The following is an 18,594-nucleotide window of genomic DNA, read 5'->3' as shown; positions in this document are numbered from 1 at the left end:
GCCGAAAAGCTTTTCTGCGTTTTTCATCCCCCTGGTTTTTAGCAAAATGTAGCAAATGGGAAGAATCGGGACTATTAGTAATATAAGATACACTATCATCCATGCATCAGCAGTAGCTATGCTCTCTCTTATTTACAAATGCCGAAATCAATCGAATTGAACAACTGACATTCGGACGCATACTCGTCGGTTTTTCCATTACGTCTCAAGTCTTTATCAACGAAAATGCGACGATTGGCGCGAATGTCAGGCATAGTCTACTTAATTCACAACTGAGGAGCTACGTGCTGGCAAATTTACTGTTGATCAGTAACAGAAGAAATAGAAACAAGCAAAATAAGTTCTCTCCTAATATTTGATTGACGCGTGCAGCAAAGTTGAAAGAGTATAGCGATGGAGAAGACAACAAGGTGGTTACTTGCTTTGCTTGATATTCTGAAAACACATAGATTACGAAATTATAATACAATCGTGCTGAGGTAGGTTATGATCGCACGTAGTAATTAAATAGATCGGCTACATTATCTAGAATGTTAAAAGATAATTGATTCGCTAAGAGATTAAGCCAGCATTTGCAATGATATCGCAATTCATTTCGAGGACTTTTGATGATATGATTAGTTAACGTCGATTTGCCTGGTTTGTCCTGGACGTAAAGCCCGCCTAAAGCAATAGGTTTTTATCCGACTTGCGGAAGTGGCTGCTGTATAACAGATCCGGCCATCAGGCAGGCAGATGACGCAACCTCTGCTTTCTCAGCGTTTTGGATAGAGGCGACAAACAAAGGCGGGTGTTACTCAACAGTCGGAGGCGCCACACGATCATGCAGTTGGCGCGGCGGCAAAAGCGAAATGCCGTTTCCCGCAGACGACGGTCGTATCAGATAAATGTTTCTTTCCAGTAAGCGACGGCGAGTCTAGCGCACCCTTACGACGGCACAGAGTGACTCGGGTCGCTATGTAAAATGACGCGCGCATCAAAACTCCACTCTCTCATCCAACGTACCGTATTGGCTGGTCGGATATACTGCAATGCGAAAAGCTACCATCTTTTATCTATGGGTGTTACGTTGGGCTCCGTGAGACGCTCTTTGGATCGGTCACGATTTATGTATTATCTATACAGCGGGCAAAAGACAAAATGGGTGGCGTAGACTATGGGGGGTGACGGGCAGAAAACAAACCTTTGATTTTCAAATAAGAAATGAGACATTTTTTATTTTGATCTGGCATCTTTCCTGGTGCGCTGCGTCTAATCGCCCATCTACGACACACATCATCGCGGGATAGAACAAATCGGGTTGCATTAGTTAAACTAAGAACCAAATGACAAATGAAAATCCATTGCTCAATATTCGTGTAGCTTTTAAACAAATTGTGACTGAATAATCCTGCGTGGGTCACTTGTGTCAGCATATGCCCGCTGTTTACGTCACAACTGACAGCCTGTGCATGTATGAAAACGAAAATTGCTCATCCTGTAGTCTTCCATCTTCCTCCTAGACGAACGACAGGGCAGAATACGAGATGAATGTCGGCAATAGTATACATTCGGATCCGATTTTTTGTTTGCTTTTGTCAGAAATGACGCACGGCCTTAAACCAAAATAAAGATATTATTATTTGATGATGACAGGGGCGGCGGAAGCGCTTCGCAGTCAGAGGGGGGCGTACGTGAATATTGAACACCTTGTGGCTGCATTTCGTTTCTCGCTATTTTATCATGCAAACGCGACAAATTAATGGCTATATAATCTGAATCCGTGAGCATAACGGCGATGCTGGTGATCCGTTTTGCTGACGTATTCCTTAGATGAGCAACGTTGGCTATTTATCGCAGAGCAAGCAATTTTTTTTGGTTTTTTTTTTGTTTTTGGTCCTTTTGGAAATCGCATGTGGATTTATGCCAGTGCGACAGCTACGTCTAAACGGCGTGAAGTGAAATAGCAAAGACATTGTAAAAAAAAAAGAAAAAAAAAAAAAGAACGAAATTTATAGCTGAAATCATCGTTGTTTCACAATTGTTCGACAACGCTTCCGTGGGCTCCTTTATTTTCAATGATGTTTGTTTAGTTGAGCACATTCCTAACTGATTTATTGTGATGAATGCGATCAGCTTTAGCACCGTGTCTCAAGTAGATGTCTCTCTGTGTGTCAGGTGGTTAAAACCAGATTTTAAATGTGACATAGATCATCAACTCTATATAATTATGGAGCGACGAGTCATTTGAATACTTGTGTGCGCATATGTAGTACATGACGGATTGGGATCGTCCTGCCAAAAAGGATGGTTTTACGACATCTAGACAATAGCCTATAGAGAGAATTAGAAGGGGGTTAGAGAAAAAGACTTGGCGATAGTGGGGGCCGCCGTCGCGGTAGTAGTCACCTTGGTGGCGGAGCAAGGGTGTGTGCGCCGGGGCGGGACTATTAATGAGTTCAAGTCTATTGATCGGGCCCTCTTTTGGCCGCCTCCCGCACAAATCACTCATAGACTTGTCTCGTCGATGTAGTTACTCCTTCCACAAATTACCAACAAATTTCAAGTCGACAGAGTCGGCACATTTGCAACGCTGCACCGAACGTTCAGGGTTCTTTACTTAAACATTTGACCAGATAACGGGAAAAGCACTTGCTTAATAAATTTACTTCCAAAGTCAATTTTAAAACAATGAAAAAAAAAAAAAAAAAAAAAACGAGCAAAAAGAAGAGGATTTATGAGTGTTACGGCAGACAGGTGGCGCTCGTTATTCACAGCTCGAAATTATATGAAAACATTTACTTATGGAATTAAAAACATAATAAATAAAGAGCAAAAGATAAATCTATTTCCCTTGCTTTTTTTTTCTCTATTTTTTTTAACGTCAAGCTCGCAGTTCACATAAAGTCATCTATATTTTTAATTAGTGGTGTTTGACAACCCCTTTTTTCTTCCCCAGAGGCATCGGCGTATAGTGTTGGCCGACGGGCAGTTTTGGGTGGATCCTCATATTCCAGCTATTGCATCACGTATCGATACAATGGCATGTCAGACACGTCGAGAAAAACAAATAAAATAACGTGTGGGAAAGACATCGACATTTTCAAAGATAACGATTTATCTCGTACATGACAATCTCTGTTTTTAGTTTTTCTGTACTTGTCTACGTGGCTCAATGAATTCGGGGCTGAACGTAACTATATTTCCGTTGCAACAACTTCTTCAACTGGTTATCTTATCGTATTTTCTGTCTTGTTTTCCGTAGGTAACCAAAGCAGCGCCAAACAAATGGCGACATATCAAATCCCTTTTGCTTTTTTCCTCGATTAAACTTCCAGTGTCTTTAAAAGAAAAAAGAAAAAAAAAGAAAAGAAATAAAAGAAAGAAAAACAAAGAAAAACAAGTGAAAAGTAGAAAATGTCTATTGTATTATATACATACCCGAGCAAGCGAGTGACGTGTAGCAATGGGCTAAATGTCTGTTTACGTTTGATCATAGAGAAAACGCCAAAACAATTGACGTTCGCCATCCGCAGTGGAGGGAGAAAAAAAAAATGTCTGGTTTTACCTGTTGAAAAAAAAACAAAAAAAACAAAAAAAAAACAAACCTTTGCATGCAAGTTTCGACTTGCCGTGCGCTTCTCCAAGGGGCATGCAGTCAAGAGGTTCTGCAACCATACACATAGGGTACTCCAACCTCGATGACGTGGCCGCTAGGTGAAAAACCTAATGGCTGGGAGTAACCAACAGTGGAGACCATTCGCACCATAAATTTTAATTTGATTGGCTACTCGAATATTTTTGTTTCAATGTTGGATTTGTGGGGGCTTAGAGAGGCTTAACTAAATTACGTGAACTCTGAATATGACGGACTCAATAGCCTATGAAAGCAACTAGTAAGACTAGCAATTTCGAGAAAAAAGAGGCAATGTCCAACGGGTATTCGATTCGACTTCAGTGACAAGTTTATGATCTTTCTCGTTTGAGCTTTCCATATTTTGTTTTCTTGTAATCAGACAGTTGCTTTATATTCTGCGTTTCATTTTGAGATTTGCCTTCTTTTTTTGGCCATTTGCTTAAATTAGAGCCATGTTGACAAACGCCATAAAGATTTCCCTTCCCCTTCTTCCTTGCTTGTCCTTGTGAAAATTTGGCTTGATACTGGCAAGAATCCCCGTGATGTGAACTTGATTCTTGTGTGTTTTCTTCCGTGTAGTTCAAACGTTATTTTAATTAATGTAAGCTGCTTCAGTTCAGTACAACATAAACTGTAAAGCTAAGTCAATCATCTTTTTTGTTATATTTAACGTCAGTCACAAGGAGGAAACAGACGAGAGAAAAAAATAAACACCAATTAAAAAGACATTATATAAAAATTTTGGAGCTGAGCTGATAGCACTGACGATTCGCTCTTCGCTGTGTCGTCGACTCTGCATTGCAGGTGCCAGCCGACCAATAGGCGACGGCGGACCCCACCCTACGCGGAAGTGGGGGGAAAATGGGTGGAAAGCGACTGCGGGATGGGAAAGTAAAAAAAGAAAAAGAAAAGGGAAAAACGGGACGCGATGCAGTACGTTCGCCAGCCAACCAGATAGGACCGATAGGAGAGTAGCCTCGAGGAGTTGCGGTGGCGCTAGCCGACAGTCTCACAGCAGAAAGGCAGAGCTTGACTGCTCGAGAGGCCCTATGGCCTAGATGGCTACGTATGCTCGTGTCGCATCCCAGCGATATTCCATTCGGTCTTCAACAAACATTCAACACAACAATTTTCAAACGGTGGGTCGTCGGGATGATTGCGCCATTGCCCCTCTCACGGTAGTGAACGGGCTGTCAGCTAAAAACAAAGACAAATAGCGCAGTTAATAACCCTCTCTTTCATCAAATATATCAGGTAGTTTCAAGCAACAAACGATTACTGAGAGCATTCTAAACCTCACGGCGAACAATTTCAGCATGCTGATGGTTGAAGTTCAGGCCGTCTCACACCACGTTTTGCATGGGACCTCACTGAAAAACCAGGCAGTGCACGATATGGAATCATCGGCCGATTAGTTAACATGGAAAGCATTGATAGGTGCATTTTCTCGCGTTCGTTTACAAATGTTGGCCCCCGCCGAAATACTCGCCAAACTTAAAACTCAACGCAATAAGAAATCCCGTGGAAATTGAATCGAACTGACATGTTATCCTCTAAATAGAATCAAGTGATTGATTTCTTCGTAATAACAGTACGAAGCTCGGTGGCAAAAAGTAGACCAGGTAAATGTTTCACTAACTAGAAAGAACGTGGAATTTTCCTTGAGGCGGAAGCCACGTTGACGAACTTCAAAATAGCTTCGCATACCCTGGAGTATCTTTTATCTGCATGATGTCATATCAATGCTCCAGTTAATTAACTTAAGAGCAAAAAGCTTTGCAAGTTTCCATAGGGAAACCATCTAAGGAAAGCTAATGAAACCAAATGTGGCGTATTATTAGAATGGTCTATTTGGTTGGAAACTCTGTATCTGTATTTTCAAGCGACGTAGTTTAAAATAAATGCATTTGACGCATCGTAGATGACAATAATCATGGTCGTTACTTTGGGCGGGCACCGTACTTTGGCATAATGCATATGGACAAGGCCGCCTAGTCATTTACCTACACGAAACAGACCCCCCTTCCTCTTTCTCGCAAAACGTATTATCCATATTGAGGATTGAATAATAATATAAACTAAGACGAAAAGTGTTGACGAAAAGTTTCCCTAAACGTGAAAACGCGGAAAACTCGAATCTGCACGAGATTGACAACTGATCTGAATACCTCCCATTTGTCACGTTTCGCTGTCCAACAACAGAATCGGATCCGTTTATTCACCTTGTTTAACTGACCCCATTGATGCTGTTTAGCAAATCCCACGAACATTTTTTTTTCCCCTTTTCAAAATTGGGAAACTGTTTCTCGTAGAAGAACGAAACCGGAAAATGTATATCAAAAGGAATGGCAAATATGTGGCAAGGTTGGGCCTTGGCTTGATAAAATTTCGGTTTTGGGTTGCTCACTATGCATGGCTGAAGGCTGTTACAAGTAAGTGTATGTTGGTTGAAACATGGTCAGTTTGGGCTATTCCTTACACGAACGCACCAACAGTTGATGAGGACACTGTCTGGCTTGGTTTTACGTTTGGTGTCAGTTTGGACGGATTTATGCCATTGGATAGCCTACATAACAGGTAATGCAGAAGGGTTTGCAGCACAGGACGGAGAGAATGTGAAACAAGGTTAACAGTAGTCTGTCTGGCAGCAATGAGGCTAGCGTGTCATGAAAACCAAGCCTTTTCGCATCATCTAAGACAAAGTCCTAGCCATTTACGATTTTTCTTGACGCGAGATATACAACGCGAACGCGAATATAACAATTGAGAGATTTCAGTTCTCGTTGATGCATTTCCCCCTCTGCAATTGTCATATCAAGCGTTAAAAAGCGACACGTCAGCCAACAGCAGCTACCGCAAACTGAATTGCGCTTCGCAGGAGCGCTCTCAGTCGCATTGCTTCACGAGTCCGATTCTTAAATTGCTGAAGGGGAAATAAGAAAATAAGAATGTAAAACCAAATGGGGAAAAAAAAAACTGAAAAGCGTATGCGACCGCGTTTTTGTCAGTGGCTTCCAAATAGTAAGAAGGTTGCTCTAACCGGTCAATATCCGTTTCTGGGTTTGGAAGCTTCCTCATTCATCCGCGATGTGCACGTGGCGCCCCTAGTCCCGCCCCGCCTCTTTTCCCACTTTCTCTCTTCTGCCAAGCTTCGAGTTCAGTTGGCTTTCGTCTGTAGTGCTTGGTGAACGTCTCCGTCTGGTTGTGGTACTGCCTTCTTCTTTTGCTCTCTCCCCCCAAAGTCGACGTCGTCCGGGATAACTTATTTTTTTTCCAACAAACTCTCTATTTTCATCCAACAATATCCACTATGGTAAGTGCTTCTACCTCGGCATCCTGTCGTGCAAGGCTGCAAAAGAAAGATTACCGTAAAAATGCTTAGAACCGGGAGGACGACTACCGGGCATATACAGTTTATTGACTAAAAGAGTTGGGTGGGTGGGGGGAGGAAAGAAGGGTGATTTGCGTCTCTTTTTTTTCGCAGCTTGTTGTCGATTTGGGCGAAGCTTTGACATTGCCGGCTCGTTCTTCTGAAAACAGAGCAATTTGGTCGTCATCGCCCTCGAAATGCGGAATGGTTCTTTCTTTTCTAATTTTGGAGCAGCTCGTAAAAGCTTGCTGCTGGACGTCAGTATGAGCCCGGCATATACATGAAGCTTTCAGACAATATGGTAACATACTGACTGACCAGAAAAGCCAAAAATTTGAAGAGAAAATTTCTAGTGCATGAAATGTACAGGAGAAGTTGAAAGCTTAGGTACGGACGGGTACAACATCCTTGCAACCGGTTAAAAACCTCTTTTCTTTTCAAAATAACACATATCCATCTAGTTATTTTCTGTCTTGTGACAGCTATTTTTTATCAATATATGATAAACACTGCTTTCATTAATTACACATTTTTTGTTTTAAATCTTGTAGGCTGACCAGTTGACAGAAGAGCAGATTGCTGAGTTCAAGGAAGCCTTCTCCCTTTTCGACAAAGATGGTGATGGCACCATCACTACTAAGGAATTGGGAACTGTCATGAGATCGCTTGGACAGAACCCAACTGAAGCAGAACTCCAGGACATGATCAATGAAGTTGATGCTGATGGTACACAACTTTCAAATTTTTCTAACCTACAAAATCTTTTAGTGACACTTCAAGTTCCTGGAAGATTGTATTTTACTGTCAAGAATGTGCTTGTATGTTGATTCTTAAAACCTGAGGCGTATGAAATCAACTGTCAAGTTGGAGGACTCGTGGGAGTGGACTTACTGCATGCATAAAACTAACTTTGTGCATGGTTCTGTATACCTGGCATTATAGTGCAGTTTCTAACCAATAGCTTGTTTATTAAGCAGACACAAATGTAAAATCTTTTGTTCTAATCTCTGAATTTTCATTCAGGTAATGGAACAATCGACTTCCCTGAGTTTCTGACTATGATGGCTCGCAAAATGAAAGATACCGACAGCGAAGAAGAAATTCGAGAAGCCTTCCGCGTCTTTGACAAGGACGGTAACGGCTTCATTTCGGCTGCCGAGCTCCGACACGTCATGACAAATTTAGGAGAAAAGTTAACTGACGAAGAAGTCGATGAAATGATTCGGGAAGCCGATATTGATGGCGACGGCCAAGTTAACTATGAAGGTAAAAATCGCAATAATTCCCACCACCTATCTCTATCTCTGCATCAATCGAAATCAGCTTTCTAAACCCCTAGATTAAAAAAAAACAAAACAAAACAAAAAAACACCTGCGTACACCACAGGTCCAACTTTCCTGATGAGTCTCAATTTGATTAAGAGCCCTGTTCTATGCACGTGCGGGTCCCATACCATTTGTTTGCTTTTTAAAAGCGTTTCCCCCCCCCCGTTAATTTAAGGCTTTTAGTCATGTGAGATTTTCATAATCTCCCCCCAAAAAAAAAATATATATATGGCACCTGATTACAGCATTTGGTTCTGTACGGTTTGAACTGTACGCGCACTTCACAAAATTCGTTGTCAGGTGCTTTGTCGACACCACTTCATTTGCTGTCAATGCTTCATTTTGAACCGTTCACCAGAGGAATTCACATAGCGTGTGTAGACTAACCGAATTTAGTTCTCGTTGAGTAGTCTGTTATATTTAGAACGATATTTTGATTGTCACCATCTTACTGGCGCATCAATGTTAAATTCACAATCTTCGAACATGAGACGCTAAAGCTATTTACAAATCAAGGATACGCCCTTGCTGCTCTGGTCATAGAATGTGCCAGTCCAGTAATAGGTTTGTGATACGAGTCTTACAGAATGTCAAAATTGTAGTCATTGATGTTGAATGTTATCTACACGCCTGTCTTTCTGTTAAGGCAAGTGTTTGTGATTGATAAAGCAATGTTAATAATTTCATTTGTTTTTGCAGAATTCGTGACAATGATGACCTCGAAATGAATCAGTCCTGCGGTGTCGTGCCCCTTCCCCAGTGAGCCGTGTGTAGCGTGGACGTGGTTGTGTTTATCCGAGACAACAATCGAAAACAACATAACGTACCATACTTATCAAAACAACTGTTTGTAAGACTACAGCAACACCCTGGCTGAGGAAACGAAAAAAAAAAAAACATAAAACAAAACAAAAACAAACAAAAAAACAAAACAAAAAACTAAAGAAAAAAAAAAGCCAGTTGTAATATTGATCTTTCGAGGGCGGCATCCATTTTGTGAAGGGAAAATAACATCACCAGATTTCTGTTTCAAATAGTTTTTTTTTCTTTTGCTTTTTCATTTCAAATATTTTGTGTGTAAAGAACCTAACGTCAACGTTACTGTCTAAAACACTTTGGTTCCCATGCATATAAACTGCGCTCGTCCAGTGTAGTGTTGTGAACTGCCGTGCTGCTCGGGGATGGAATACTGGACCAAGTTAATTTTAAACAGAAAACGAATCGGCAGATTAAAGTAAAAACAGAAAAAAAAAAGACAAGACGTGGGACGTTACTTGTCGTACAGAAAAAGAGTGATCTTTGTCAGCTGTAGAAGAAATTCGATACATTCACCATCAACCAAACCCCTCCTTTTCTTTCAACTTTGCGTTCACAAATTTTTTAGATTTTGTTTGTCCATCATTGTCTAGTTCTGCGCTTGAAGTCCCTTAGACTTTCGTTATTTTGAACCATCTGTACACAAATCGAGCAATGGTTGAACTAAGTAAAAGTTTATGCGAGGTGAAGCAGGAAACGGTCCATGAACCTATAAAGAACGCTGTCATTCTATGATACGATTAGTATTCTCGATGCAACCTGCTGATTGTTGGCGGTAGGGGAATGGGAAGAATATTTTTGTTTGGAATCGGCCAGTTTTTCCTCATACAAGTTTTGAGTGTCTTCATTGTATTTTTACCCTCCGAGCATTATCCCATAACATCTAGTAGGTGAAATTCGATCTATTCGACTATTGAAGTGAATTCATCTTCGATCCCTAGAATCATCCAAATTATTTTCAAATCTTTGTGTTGTGTTATATCCGCCCAAACCTCTTTTCCTTGATAAGACACAAACAACTGTCCATTAAAAAAAAATTAATAGGTGTGGACATCCTCCCTCAATCCTTCTTTTTCCAATCTTTGTGAGTTGATTTTTGGGTCTCGTCTTTGCGTTTTCTTTGTCGGTATGATTTCCTTTGCTCTTTCTGGATTGCTTTGCGTTTCCCTTCTTCGCGTTTCGAGGCTGTTTTGTGCAAATCTTTTCCAATTTCGAATTCGATAGGGACTTGGGCTAGGTAGATGAGTCGATTGGATCACACACACACAGGAATTGTTTTGAGTAAATATTCCTTTTTAATTATTTGATTCCCATCCGGTTTACGGCGATTCACATATTCACTTTGGTCTTGGTTAAAACCCATGTTTCGTTCGCACAGCGCGGAATATTTCTTTTGGGTGTAAACCGCTACCCGTTGATCCCTTCCGTTATTTTATTTTCTTTTCTCATGAAAAGAAATTGTGACTTCCTCTCCTCCCCTTTTGATGTGTGGCGATTACACAAAATTTTTGTCCTCGACGATTCTTTGATTTTCTTATACACACTTCAACAGTACACATGCTAAAGTAATGAGTTTATTCAATGACTCGTTACTACATTGAAAAAATGATACACCTCATCGCTATCGAGCATAGCCACGTGCGTATTGCATACTGAACACCGCACTGGGTGGTAAGTTTCTTCCTCACCGCTGAAATGAAGTTCCCCGGGCTGACTCAAAGCCTTCTTGGAACGGTTTTTTTGGGAGTGAAGAGGAACTTTCATGACCTCTCCAAGGTCGACTTGACAGTGGAAGGTGAACATTGCTCTATATTGTGTTTTTATGGTTTCATGCCTAAATTTGAACAGTGGTAGAACTGGGTAATTATTACAACCAATAAAATAAATTAATTGCTGTAGATACCTTTGGCAGTCATGACACAAGGTGGTGAAGCAAGCAGGGCAATTCAATACTGCATCACTATTAGGTAAAGGTTTTGGCTTGGTTCGATTCATGAGCTTTGTTCTGTACATGTCTCTTTGTCTTTGGACATATTTTTCATCTTTGGAATCCATTAGAGGATCATAAAATAAATCCATGTTTGATTTTGCCTCCACCGTTGGATCTTCTGTTTCTTCACCTTCTTCTGAATCAGTGTCAAAGTAATCCCTAGATTTTCTTACTTCTTTTTTATCACTCTCAGCCTTCAAAGGATCACAAAACTGTTCTTTCTCTAGGTAAGCTGCAACACGTATGTCTGCTTCGTTTTCCATTTCACTCTCAAAATCTTTTAATGATCTTTTTAACCCAGAACCTGATTGCCGGAAAAATTCTTTCATGACCATTTCATCTTCATCACTCGAGTCAATCCCTCCGTCCTCGCTAAATTGTTGTACAATATATTCGTCATCCGAATCCATTTGAAGACTTTGCTGATATGAATGGATTCGATTCAAGCCAGTCACAGTGGAAGTTGGTAATAAACTGATAAAACTTCAACTTTTAGATTTGGTATCTGACCACTTACGATTTTCTTACGTTAATAAGACGACGTTATTACGTTTTTTTTCCAACTTCGATGGTGGTAACTGAAGTAGACTATTAGTATTGCCACAGACAACGAAGTGGTATTGCGGTGGACTCGGACTACGGATTCTCCTTTGTTGACATCCTTGTAAGTCGATCATTGGCTCGCATGTCCTGCGCATGTCCAATAGTTAACAAAATATTTTGATTTAAAACAAACGTTTCTATTTTCTAATGAAAGCTTTGAAGAACGGTATATCAATAATGCAGTCACAAATTAACTTTCGTTGCATTTAAAAATTGTTATGTTTAATTTTCTTTTAGATATTGAATCTCCGGGCGTGCCTAAAATGCAAAAGTGAAACCGCGGAGCCTTCGACTTAAGCGCGAAACTCAATGCGGAACCAAAATCCTTGTTTCGCGGTTAAGACTCTTTCGAGTTTCAACCTTTTCGCGAAATATTCTAAACTGCAAAATTTTTTTGCAGAAAAAGCAGGCGAGACGTTAACATGACAATTGTATTTAGTTTACGAATTGTTCATTATTGCACTTATTTGAATGTTAATTTATCAAGATGAAAAAAAATAAATTAAAAGTACAGCCGTTTACAATGAAGTCACACTTGTGGCTAAAAAATTCATGGTGCCGGTAATACTGTTAGAAAGAACCTTAAATACTATTTAGCTAATGCATCGCTTGATGATTTAACAACTAGAATTCTGATCCTAATCGCATTGTGGTATTTAATAAGCAAACTCGCATTCCCCAATCTATTTCGTTCCCGATCATCCAATATGACCTAGCAAATTGACGCGAGGTAATTGAAATAGGTGCAAGCAAAACATTTTCAAATTTTATTAGTGACATAAAGAACCACATGCCATCATTTTTTTTTTTACTTTTTTGTATTAGTCTAGATCGAAACTTAATTATGGGGGCACACGCTCGTCAGAAGAAGCACAGGAAACTTTTCTTTTTTCATAGTAAACATTTGAAGCCTAGACACATAGGGGAAACCAAACTAACTGTAACTATCCTGACATATAATTCGTTTTATCAAATGATTTTAATCGATTAAATGCAAAATTCACTAGCACTTTGAACAATGGTTTCGTAAACCTTTTCGCAATTTAGGATGCCCTGGGGCGATATTACATCATATTCTTTGGGACCATGCCGCAATGAGTTTCGCGTTTTAGCCGAAAAAAGTTTCGTGTTTTATCATAGCCCACTGAATGTAATAGTTCAAGCCTGAAGGTTCCCTATCTCACCCGTTCAATCGTTTTGACGCACTCCCTACCTCCTTTTTTTCAACTTGGAATGGACTTCAGCGCGTTCTACTGGTGTCGAAAAACAACATTTTTCAAAATATAAACATGCCGTTTTTTCAAATACTTTGCTAAATATATGACAATTGTCTTTTAAGTTTATTTTCAAATTTTTCTTTGTTGTATGAATACAAATGCCATGTAATTATTTTTTAAAATTTTTGTTTATTTAATGTAAATATTGTATAAAATGGTGCTATCACTGGAAAAAAAGGCAAGAATCAGATTGGGTCTGAACCTAATACCAATTCTCATTTAATGCACTTATCAGACGCCTTAACCACTCAGCTATGCTATACTTGAAATATATAATATAACTAATAAGATAACTATACTACTAATAAGAATAATAATTAGTCTTTTTGGATTGAACTCTTAACATCAAAACGCTAAAACGACAACTAACTGTTTTGTTTGTTTTTTGTTTTGTTAGCGATTACTCAACGAAGTTCCAAGAATCTTTGGTGGTGGTGCTAGTGTCCATTCGAGAATAAGCTCCTCCCATCGCCGGAAGGGTGAGTCACTTTTACAGTTCTATGCTTCAGGCTTGAACTATTACATCCAGTGGGCTATGGTTTTATAAACACCCTGAGCCTGATCCATTGACTCCGTTTCCATTTGACTTTTCTGTCGCAGAACGTTTTGTCTGCTTTTCCACCCTAGAGGCTTTCCACCCTTGTGCTTGTACCGCTTGTACTAGGGTCTAGGGAGGGTTGCTGACTGTGTGATTGCAGCATTCAGCTTTGTGTTCACTGCTATTGGTAGGCGTAGCAGGACGTAGGACCAAGAGGGAAACTATCAAAGGCGGAATTAAACCTGTGATACTGTTAGACCAGTTTCTTGCCTAGTAAAGATATTGTAAATTCTAATATGTCCGTACGTAAAGCTTCTCATGCAGGTAGCTGGTATTCCGATTCAGGTAATCTTAGCTTTTCACATTGTTTCTTTGTTTGAAAAGTGACGGCAACTACTTGAAATTTTTCTTCCATTCTTTACAGCTAAGGAACTTGGTCGTCAGCTTGATGGGTGGCTAGAAGCAGCCAATTTTTCACATGGGCCTGCAAGAGCTATTATTGCACCGTAATTTTTTAAAACTTCTTTCTCATTCTTAGTTATTGGCCTAGTTCTGCTACTGAATTATGAAAATGTACAAGAAAGCCCACAGCTGATGCAAGAATTAATGCATCTTTTTTTGTTACAGGCATGCTGGCTATCGTTATTGTGGGTCATGTGCAGGTTTTGCATACAAACAAATTGATCCTTCAAATGTGTAAAAACAAAAAACAAAAATCTTGTTTGCCCCTTTTTCATCAATCAGTATTTGTTTTTTCATTGGAACAGGAAACGTGTTTTTATTTTAGGCCCATCTCACCATGTCCGTCTGTCTGGTTGTGCCCTATCTACAGTGGCAAAATATCGCACACCTTTTTATGATCTCACTTTAGATACTCAGGGTAAAACTCTTTTACTTTTCTATTTTACCCAGGTGAAAATGTTTAACTCCTGTATTTAGTGTACAAAGAACTACACAGTACTGGCTGCTTTGAGTGGATGAATCTGGAAACAGATGAAGATGAGCACAGCATTGAGATGCATCTTCCCTATGTTGCCAAAGTATTTGAAAAGTAAGTTAATTTTGGCGCATTTCCTGATTTGCAGGTAGACAAACTGTTTTTTTACACAATGGGTTTTTTTAAGCCATGTTTTTTAAATATTTAAGACTAAACATACAGACTGCTAGACGGAAAATACTTTTCTGAGGTTGGCCATATTAGATCTCATTATAGTATCGCATCGTGCAGTCACCGAGTTTTCAGTTCTCCTCAATAAATAAATAAATAATGGTCATTGTTCTTAGTCACAGAGATATTTCCATAGTCCCGATTTTGGTTGGATCGCTGTCACCGGAACGTGAAACCCACTACGGAAGACTTCTTTCCAGATATCTCGCTGATCCTAGCAATTGTTTCATTATTTCTTCAGACTTCTGCCATTGGGGACAGCGTTTTCGTTATACGCACTATGATAAATCTTGCGGCGAAATTTATCAGTCCATTCAGAGACTTGACCAACAAGTAATATTGTTGGTGGCAATTACTGATGCTTTATGAAATCTATCTAGTTTTCCAATACAGGGAATGTCCATTATTGAAATGTTGGATACCGCTGGATTCACGGAATACTTGAAAAAATACGGAAATACGATTTGTGGTAGACATCCAATCGGAGTGCTGCTAAACGTAAGGAAAACATTTTACTGCCCGACATTTTTTTTTATCGCTAAGTTTCATTTCATAACTTTTTAGAGATACTGATTCAATTTTCATTTTTTAAGATGGTGGACCATATTCGTGAAACTTCGAACGGTTTGAAGGCTTCCCTCAAATTTGTCGATTATGCTCAATCGAGTCAGTGCCGCTCATTTAGCGATTCATCTGTCAGCTATGCATCTGCTGCTCTACTCTTCGAATGAATGAAACTTGAGAGCATTCTATGTTAAACTAAAGAACAAGGTGAAAATTCCGTTAGACCGGGTTCTCATAAACCAAGGAAAATATGATGTGACTGGTTATTTGGCTGAATTCAAGAACAACCAACAATTTCACGTTAATCTCCTTTGATCACAGGTCTCGGTCAAAATTGCAATCAGCTAGTGTCTGCTCCTAACTATAACTTGAAAACCCTTAAATCAGTCCACACTTTCATGCAAATTAATATGACACAAAATTAAAATTGCACGTAACTTTCGAATCGTTTTATAAAGGCAGAAATGATCGGCATTTGGAGCATTGCCGAGGAACACTTTGTTTTCGTCTTAAGTTAGTTAATTTAATTTTTTTATTTACTTGTTAAAAACAGCTGTTTGCATATAACTAAGTATATGTATACAGCTGGTTTTGTTTTTCGTTTGTGCTTTACATAAGATTGCTGGTTATTTTACTATGCAATTACATTGTGTACTTTTAAGGTAATAAAATAGACCTCTAGCGGATACTGAGATGCGTAATCATGCCTATCCAATCTGGAGTTGTTTTTTTTACATTATGACTATAGAAGCTCAAAGGGATACAGAAAAACCTCAGTTCTAATCTAGAAATATAGAAGATGGCTATAGTGAAGATTCCTGTTACATGATCTTGTAGATTAAATATTTCTGATTTCATTCAATACATAAAAAAAAACCTTCTTTATCCCAATTATCTTTGAAAAATAATAAAAGGTCAGTGTTTACACTGGAAATCTTCAGTTGACACTGGATAACTAGGATGGCACGTAGACTTTAGACCCCAGGGGGTAGACCCCTTGGGGGGTCGACCGTAGACCCCTACGTTACGACGCAAGACCCCCAACATAAAAAAAAATATATATTTTTTAAATTAATGGACAACGCAAAACCCCTAGCCCCCGACGCAAGGTCCCTGTGTCTTTTTTTTATTTAATGTAACCCCGACTTAAGACCCCGTGCCTTAAAATGTCTTCATATATTACCGACTTTAAGTCCCTGTCCCCCGACACAATGTCCCTGTATTTTTCGCCATTAAATATTATCCCGACTCAAGACCCCGTTTTCCAAAATGTGCCAACAATTCCTAACTTTATACCCTAGGCACAAGTCCCCTTAATTTTTGCAAACGAAATATTTTCCCGACCAAAGACCCCTTGCTTAATCATGTTATAGTAACATCTACTTGAAGCCCCGCTTTAAAACCCCTGAAATTTTAAATTTACCTATATTTATCGTAGAGCCTGCAAAGAAGGACTTCAAAGGGCCTATAGATCAGGTGGGGACATAAGGAGTATCGTGAAGAAGCTAATTGCCCTCGCATTGCTACCGTCGAATCGAGCCTACGAAGCATTCCAGGTAAAACATAGTGATATAACTGGGTTTAATCCATGGAAAAATTTAACATTTTTCTCATTGCAGACTATAAGACACCGTACCGAAAATGCTCTTCTTGCCGAGAATCCGCAATCAAGAGCTGGAGTAGCACGGCTTTTCCAATATATTGGAGGATATTGGTTCACAAACCAAGGCCCTGAACGTTTTTGCGTCTCTGGCGACGATCATCGAACCAACAATGAAGTTGAATCCTTTAATCGCTGGTTCAACGCACGTTGCGGTCCGCATCATCAAAATTTCTGGTCTTTCATACGTAAATTTTTTACACATGTTTGCAATTTGTTTTCTAATTTTACTATTAATGCGTTCTTTTCCTCATTCACTAGAACATATTCAAGAATTTAATGAAAATACAGAGAGGGACTTCATTGCCATTCGGGTAGCACAGCAGATTCTTCCACCACAACGTTTGGTAAACAAGCAACGCGACCGTAACATCAAGACCTTAACGGAACAGCTAACATCCGGCGCAATTCAGATATATGAGTTTCTCGATGTGGCGGGTGAATTCTTCGAACCAGGTAATCAGGATCAGGTAACTCTATTCTCTGGCAATGGTTAAATTCAACTAGATTACTTTGTTCTAATCTGTTATAACAGCCTTGTTCTTTTTTTTTTCTAGCTTGATAGAACGGCCGATAAGCTGGCCCGTCCAGCGCCAGAAAATGACGATCTAGAGGGCCTGGCTGGTATAGTTGCTGAAGAGCCAGCTCCAGTTCATCGTCAACCTGTTTGTAGACGCCGGCTGTCAGCTGAAAATGTCGATGAAGTTCCAGCTATTCGGCGCCGTGGGCGCCCACGTCGAATCCCCATTGAAAATTTAAATGAGGGTAACGAGCCACTACGTCGACCCCGAGGCCGCCCACGCCAGTTGCAAATTCCGGGAGGAGCCTTTGCGGAGCTTGCTGCTGCAGAGTTTCCGGCTCCAAGACCTCGAGGTCGACCACGTCGCACTCCGGTTGCGGCTGCCGCTGCTCTTGGTGTTGTCGAGCCCGTAATTGTTACCCCTGCTGTTGTTGAGCCTGTAATTGCGGCCCCTCCTGTTGTTGCTGCTGACCATCACAATCCTCAGCCAGCGCACATTTGTGACATTTGAACCATCAATCCAAAGAATAAAATTTTTATTCCTTGTGGGCACGGCACGGTCTGCCACCAATGTGCCGAGCAACTTGAGAGATTAGCCCGCGATTCCTGCTTTTATTGCCGTACTCCAGTCGCTCCAATTTTCAATTAATTTTCCTGAATTACTTTTATTTATTCATCAGTATGATCTGTTTTCTTTCCTCATCTGACCCATAAAATGAAATTCGAATAAAAACAAATTCAGCTATCCGTAATCCGTTTTCTGTTCAGTCACTTTTGCTAAAAATGCCTGGATGTATTAATGATTGTTTTAAGATCCTTTTAAAGGATATTTTAAAGCTAAAGTGTGCGATCTATTCTCGAGTCGGTAATCCCTACAAATGATGCCGCTTTGTTTAAGTGTGGCAGAAAAGATGGGTTTGAAAAAGAAAAATTTTTTTAGGTAAATTTAAAATTTCGGGGGCTTTAAAGCGGGGCTTCAAGTAGATGTTACTATAACATGATTAAGCAAGGGGTCTTTGATCGGGAAAATATTTCGTTTGCAAAAATTACGGGGACTTGTGTCTGGGGTATAAAGTTAGGAATTGTTGGCACATTTTGGAAAACGGGGTCTTGAGTCGGGATAATATTTAATGGCGAAAAATACAG

The 18,594-nt window shown here is 39.9% G+C and overlaps 4 protein-coding genes and 1 long non-coding RNA gene across 7 annotated transcripts; 3 read left to right on the top strand and 2 right to left on the bottom strand.

Annotated features, from left to right (window-relative positions):
- Positions 1-1,627: 1,627 nt before the first annotated feature.
- LOC116934668 lies at positions 1,628-6,462 on the bottom strand. Of its 3 annotated transcripts, XR_006644483.1 has the most exons (5): positions 4,896-6,462; positions 3,588-4,813; positions 3,421-3,458; positions 2,389-3,320; positions 1,628-2,313 (listed from the first exon to the last, which is right to left on the bottom strand). It is a non-coding gene; the product is annotated as an uncharacterized LOC116934668 (long non-coding RNA). The 3 variants fall into 3 exon arrangements; XR_004400852.2 differs by having other exon boundaries at positions 3,421-4,813; XR_006644484.1 differs by having other exon boundaries at positions 3,421-4,813; positions 4,917-6,462.
- A 307-nt stretch (positions 6,463-6,769) lies between these two features.
- Positions 6,770-9,346, top strand: LOC123470738 (calmodulin). The gene is made up of 4 exons (XM_045171451.1): positions 6,770-6,929; positions 7,538-7,712; positions 8,010-8,252; positions 9,012-9,346. The coding sequence occupies exons 1-4, from the start codon at positions 6,927-6,929 to the stop codon at positions 9,038-9,040; spliced, it is 450 nt and encodes a 149-aa protein (XP_045027386.1). The 5' UTR covers positions 6,770-6,926; the 3' UTR covers positions 9,041-9,346.
- Positions 9,347-10,686: 1,340 nt separating this feature from the next.
- LOC116919377 (E2F-associated phosphoprotein) lies at positions 10,687-11,957 on the bottom strand. The gene is made up of 2 exons (XM_032925343.2): positions 11,032-11,957; positions 10,687-10,962 (listed from the first exon to the last, which is right to left on the bottom strand). The coding sequence occupies exons 1-2, from the start codon at positions 11,526-11,528 to the stop codon at positions 10,707-10,709; spliced, it is 753 nt and encodes a 250-aa protein (XP_032781234.2). The 5' UTR covers positions 11,529-11,957; the 3' UTR covers positions 10,687-10,706.
- Positions 11,958-13,537: 1,580 nt separating this feature from the next.
- On the top strand, positions 13,538-15,956 carry LOC116919376 (protein MEMO1). Its single transcript, XM_032925342.2, has 8 exons — positions 13,538-13,881; positions 13,961-14,042; positions 14,164-14,232; positions 14,304-14,416; positions 14,476-14,587; positions 14,821-15,037; positions 15,098-15,202; positions 15,298-15,956. Exons 1-8 carry the CDS (start codon positions 13,833-13,835, stop codon positions 15,433-15,435), a joined length of 885 nt encoding a protein of 294 aa, XP_032781233.2. The 5' UTR covers positions 13,538-13,832; the 3' UTR covers positions 15,436-15,956.
- A 730-nt stretch (positions 15,957-16,686) lies between these two features.
- LOC123470739 lies at positions 16,687-18,194 on the top strand (the record flags this gene model as incomplete). Its single annotated transcript, XM_045171452.1, has 4 exons — positions 16,687-16,824; positions 16,888-17,116; positions 17,190-17,398; positions 17,486-18,194. Coding segments are annotated over 4 exons (1,050 nt in total), but the record flags the coding sequence as incomplete, so codon positions are not given.
- Positions 18,195-18,594: the final 400 nt, after the last annotated feature.

Source organism: Daphnia magna, linkage group LG3 (genome assembly GCF_020631705.1).
Source record: "Daphnia magna isolate NIES linkage group LG3, ASM2063170v1.1, whole genome shotgun sequence".
Lineage (NCBI taxonomy): Eukaryota > Metazoa > Arthropoda > Branchiopoda > Diplostraca > Daphniidae > Daphnia > Daphnia magna.
This window is presented reverse-complemented; position numbering and strand designations above follow the sequence as displayed.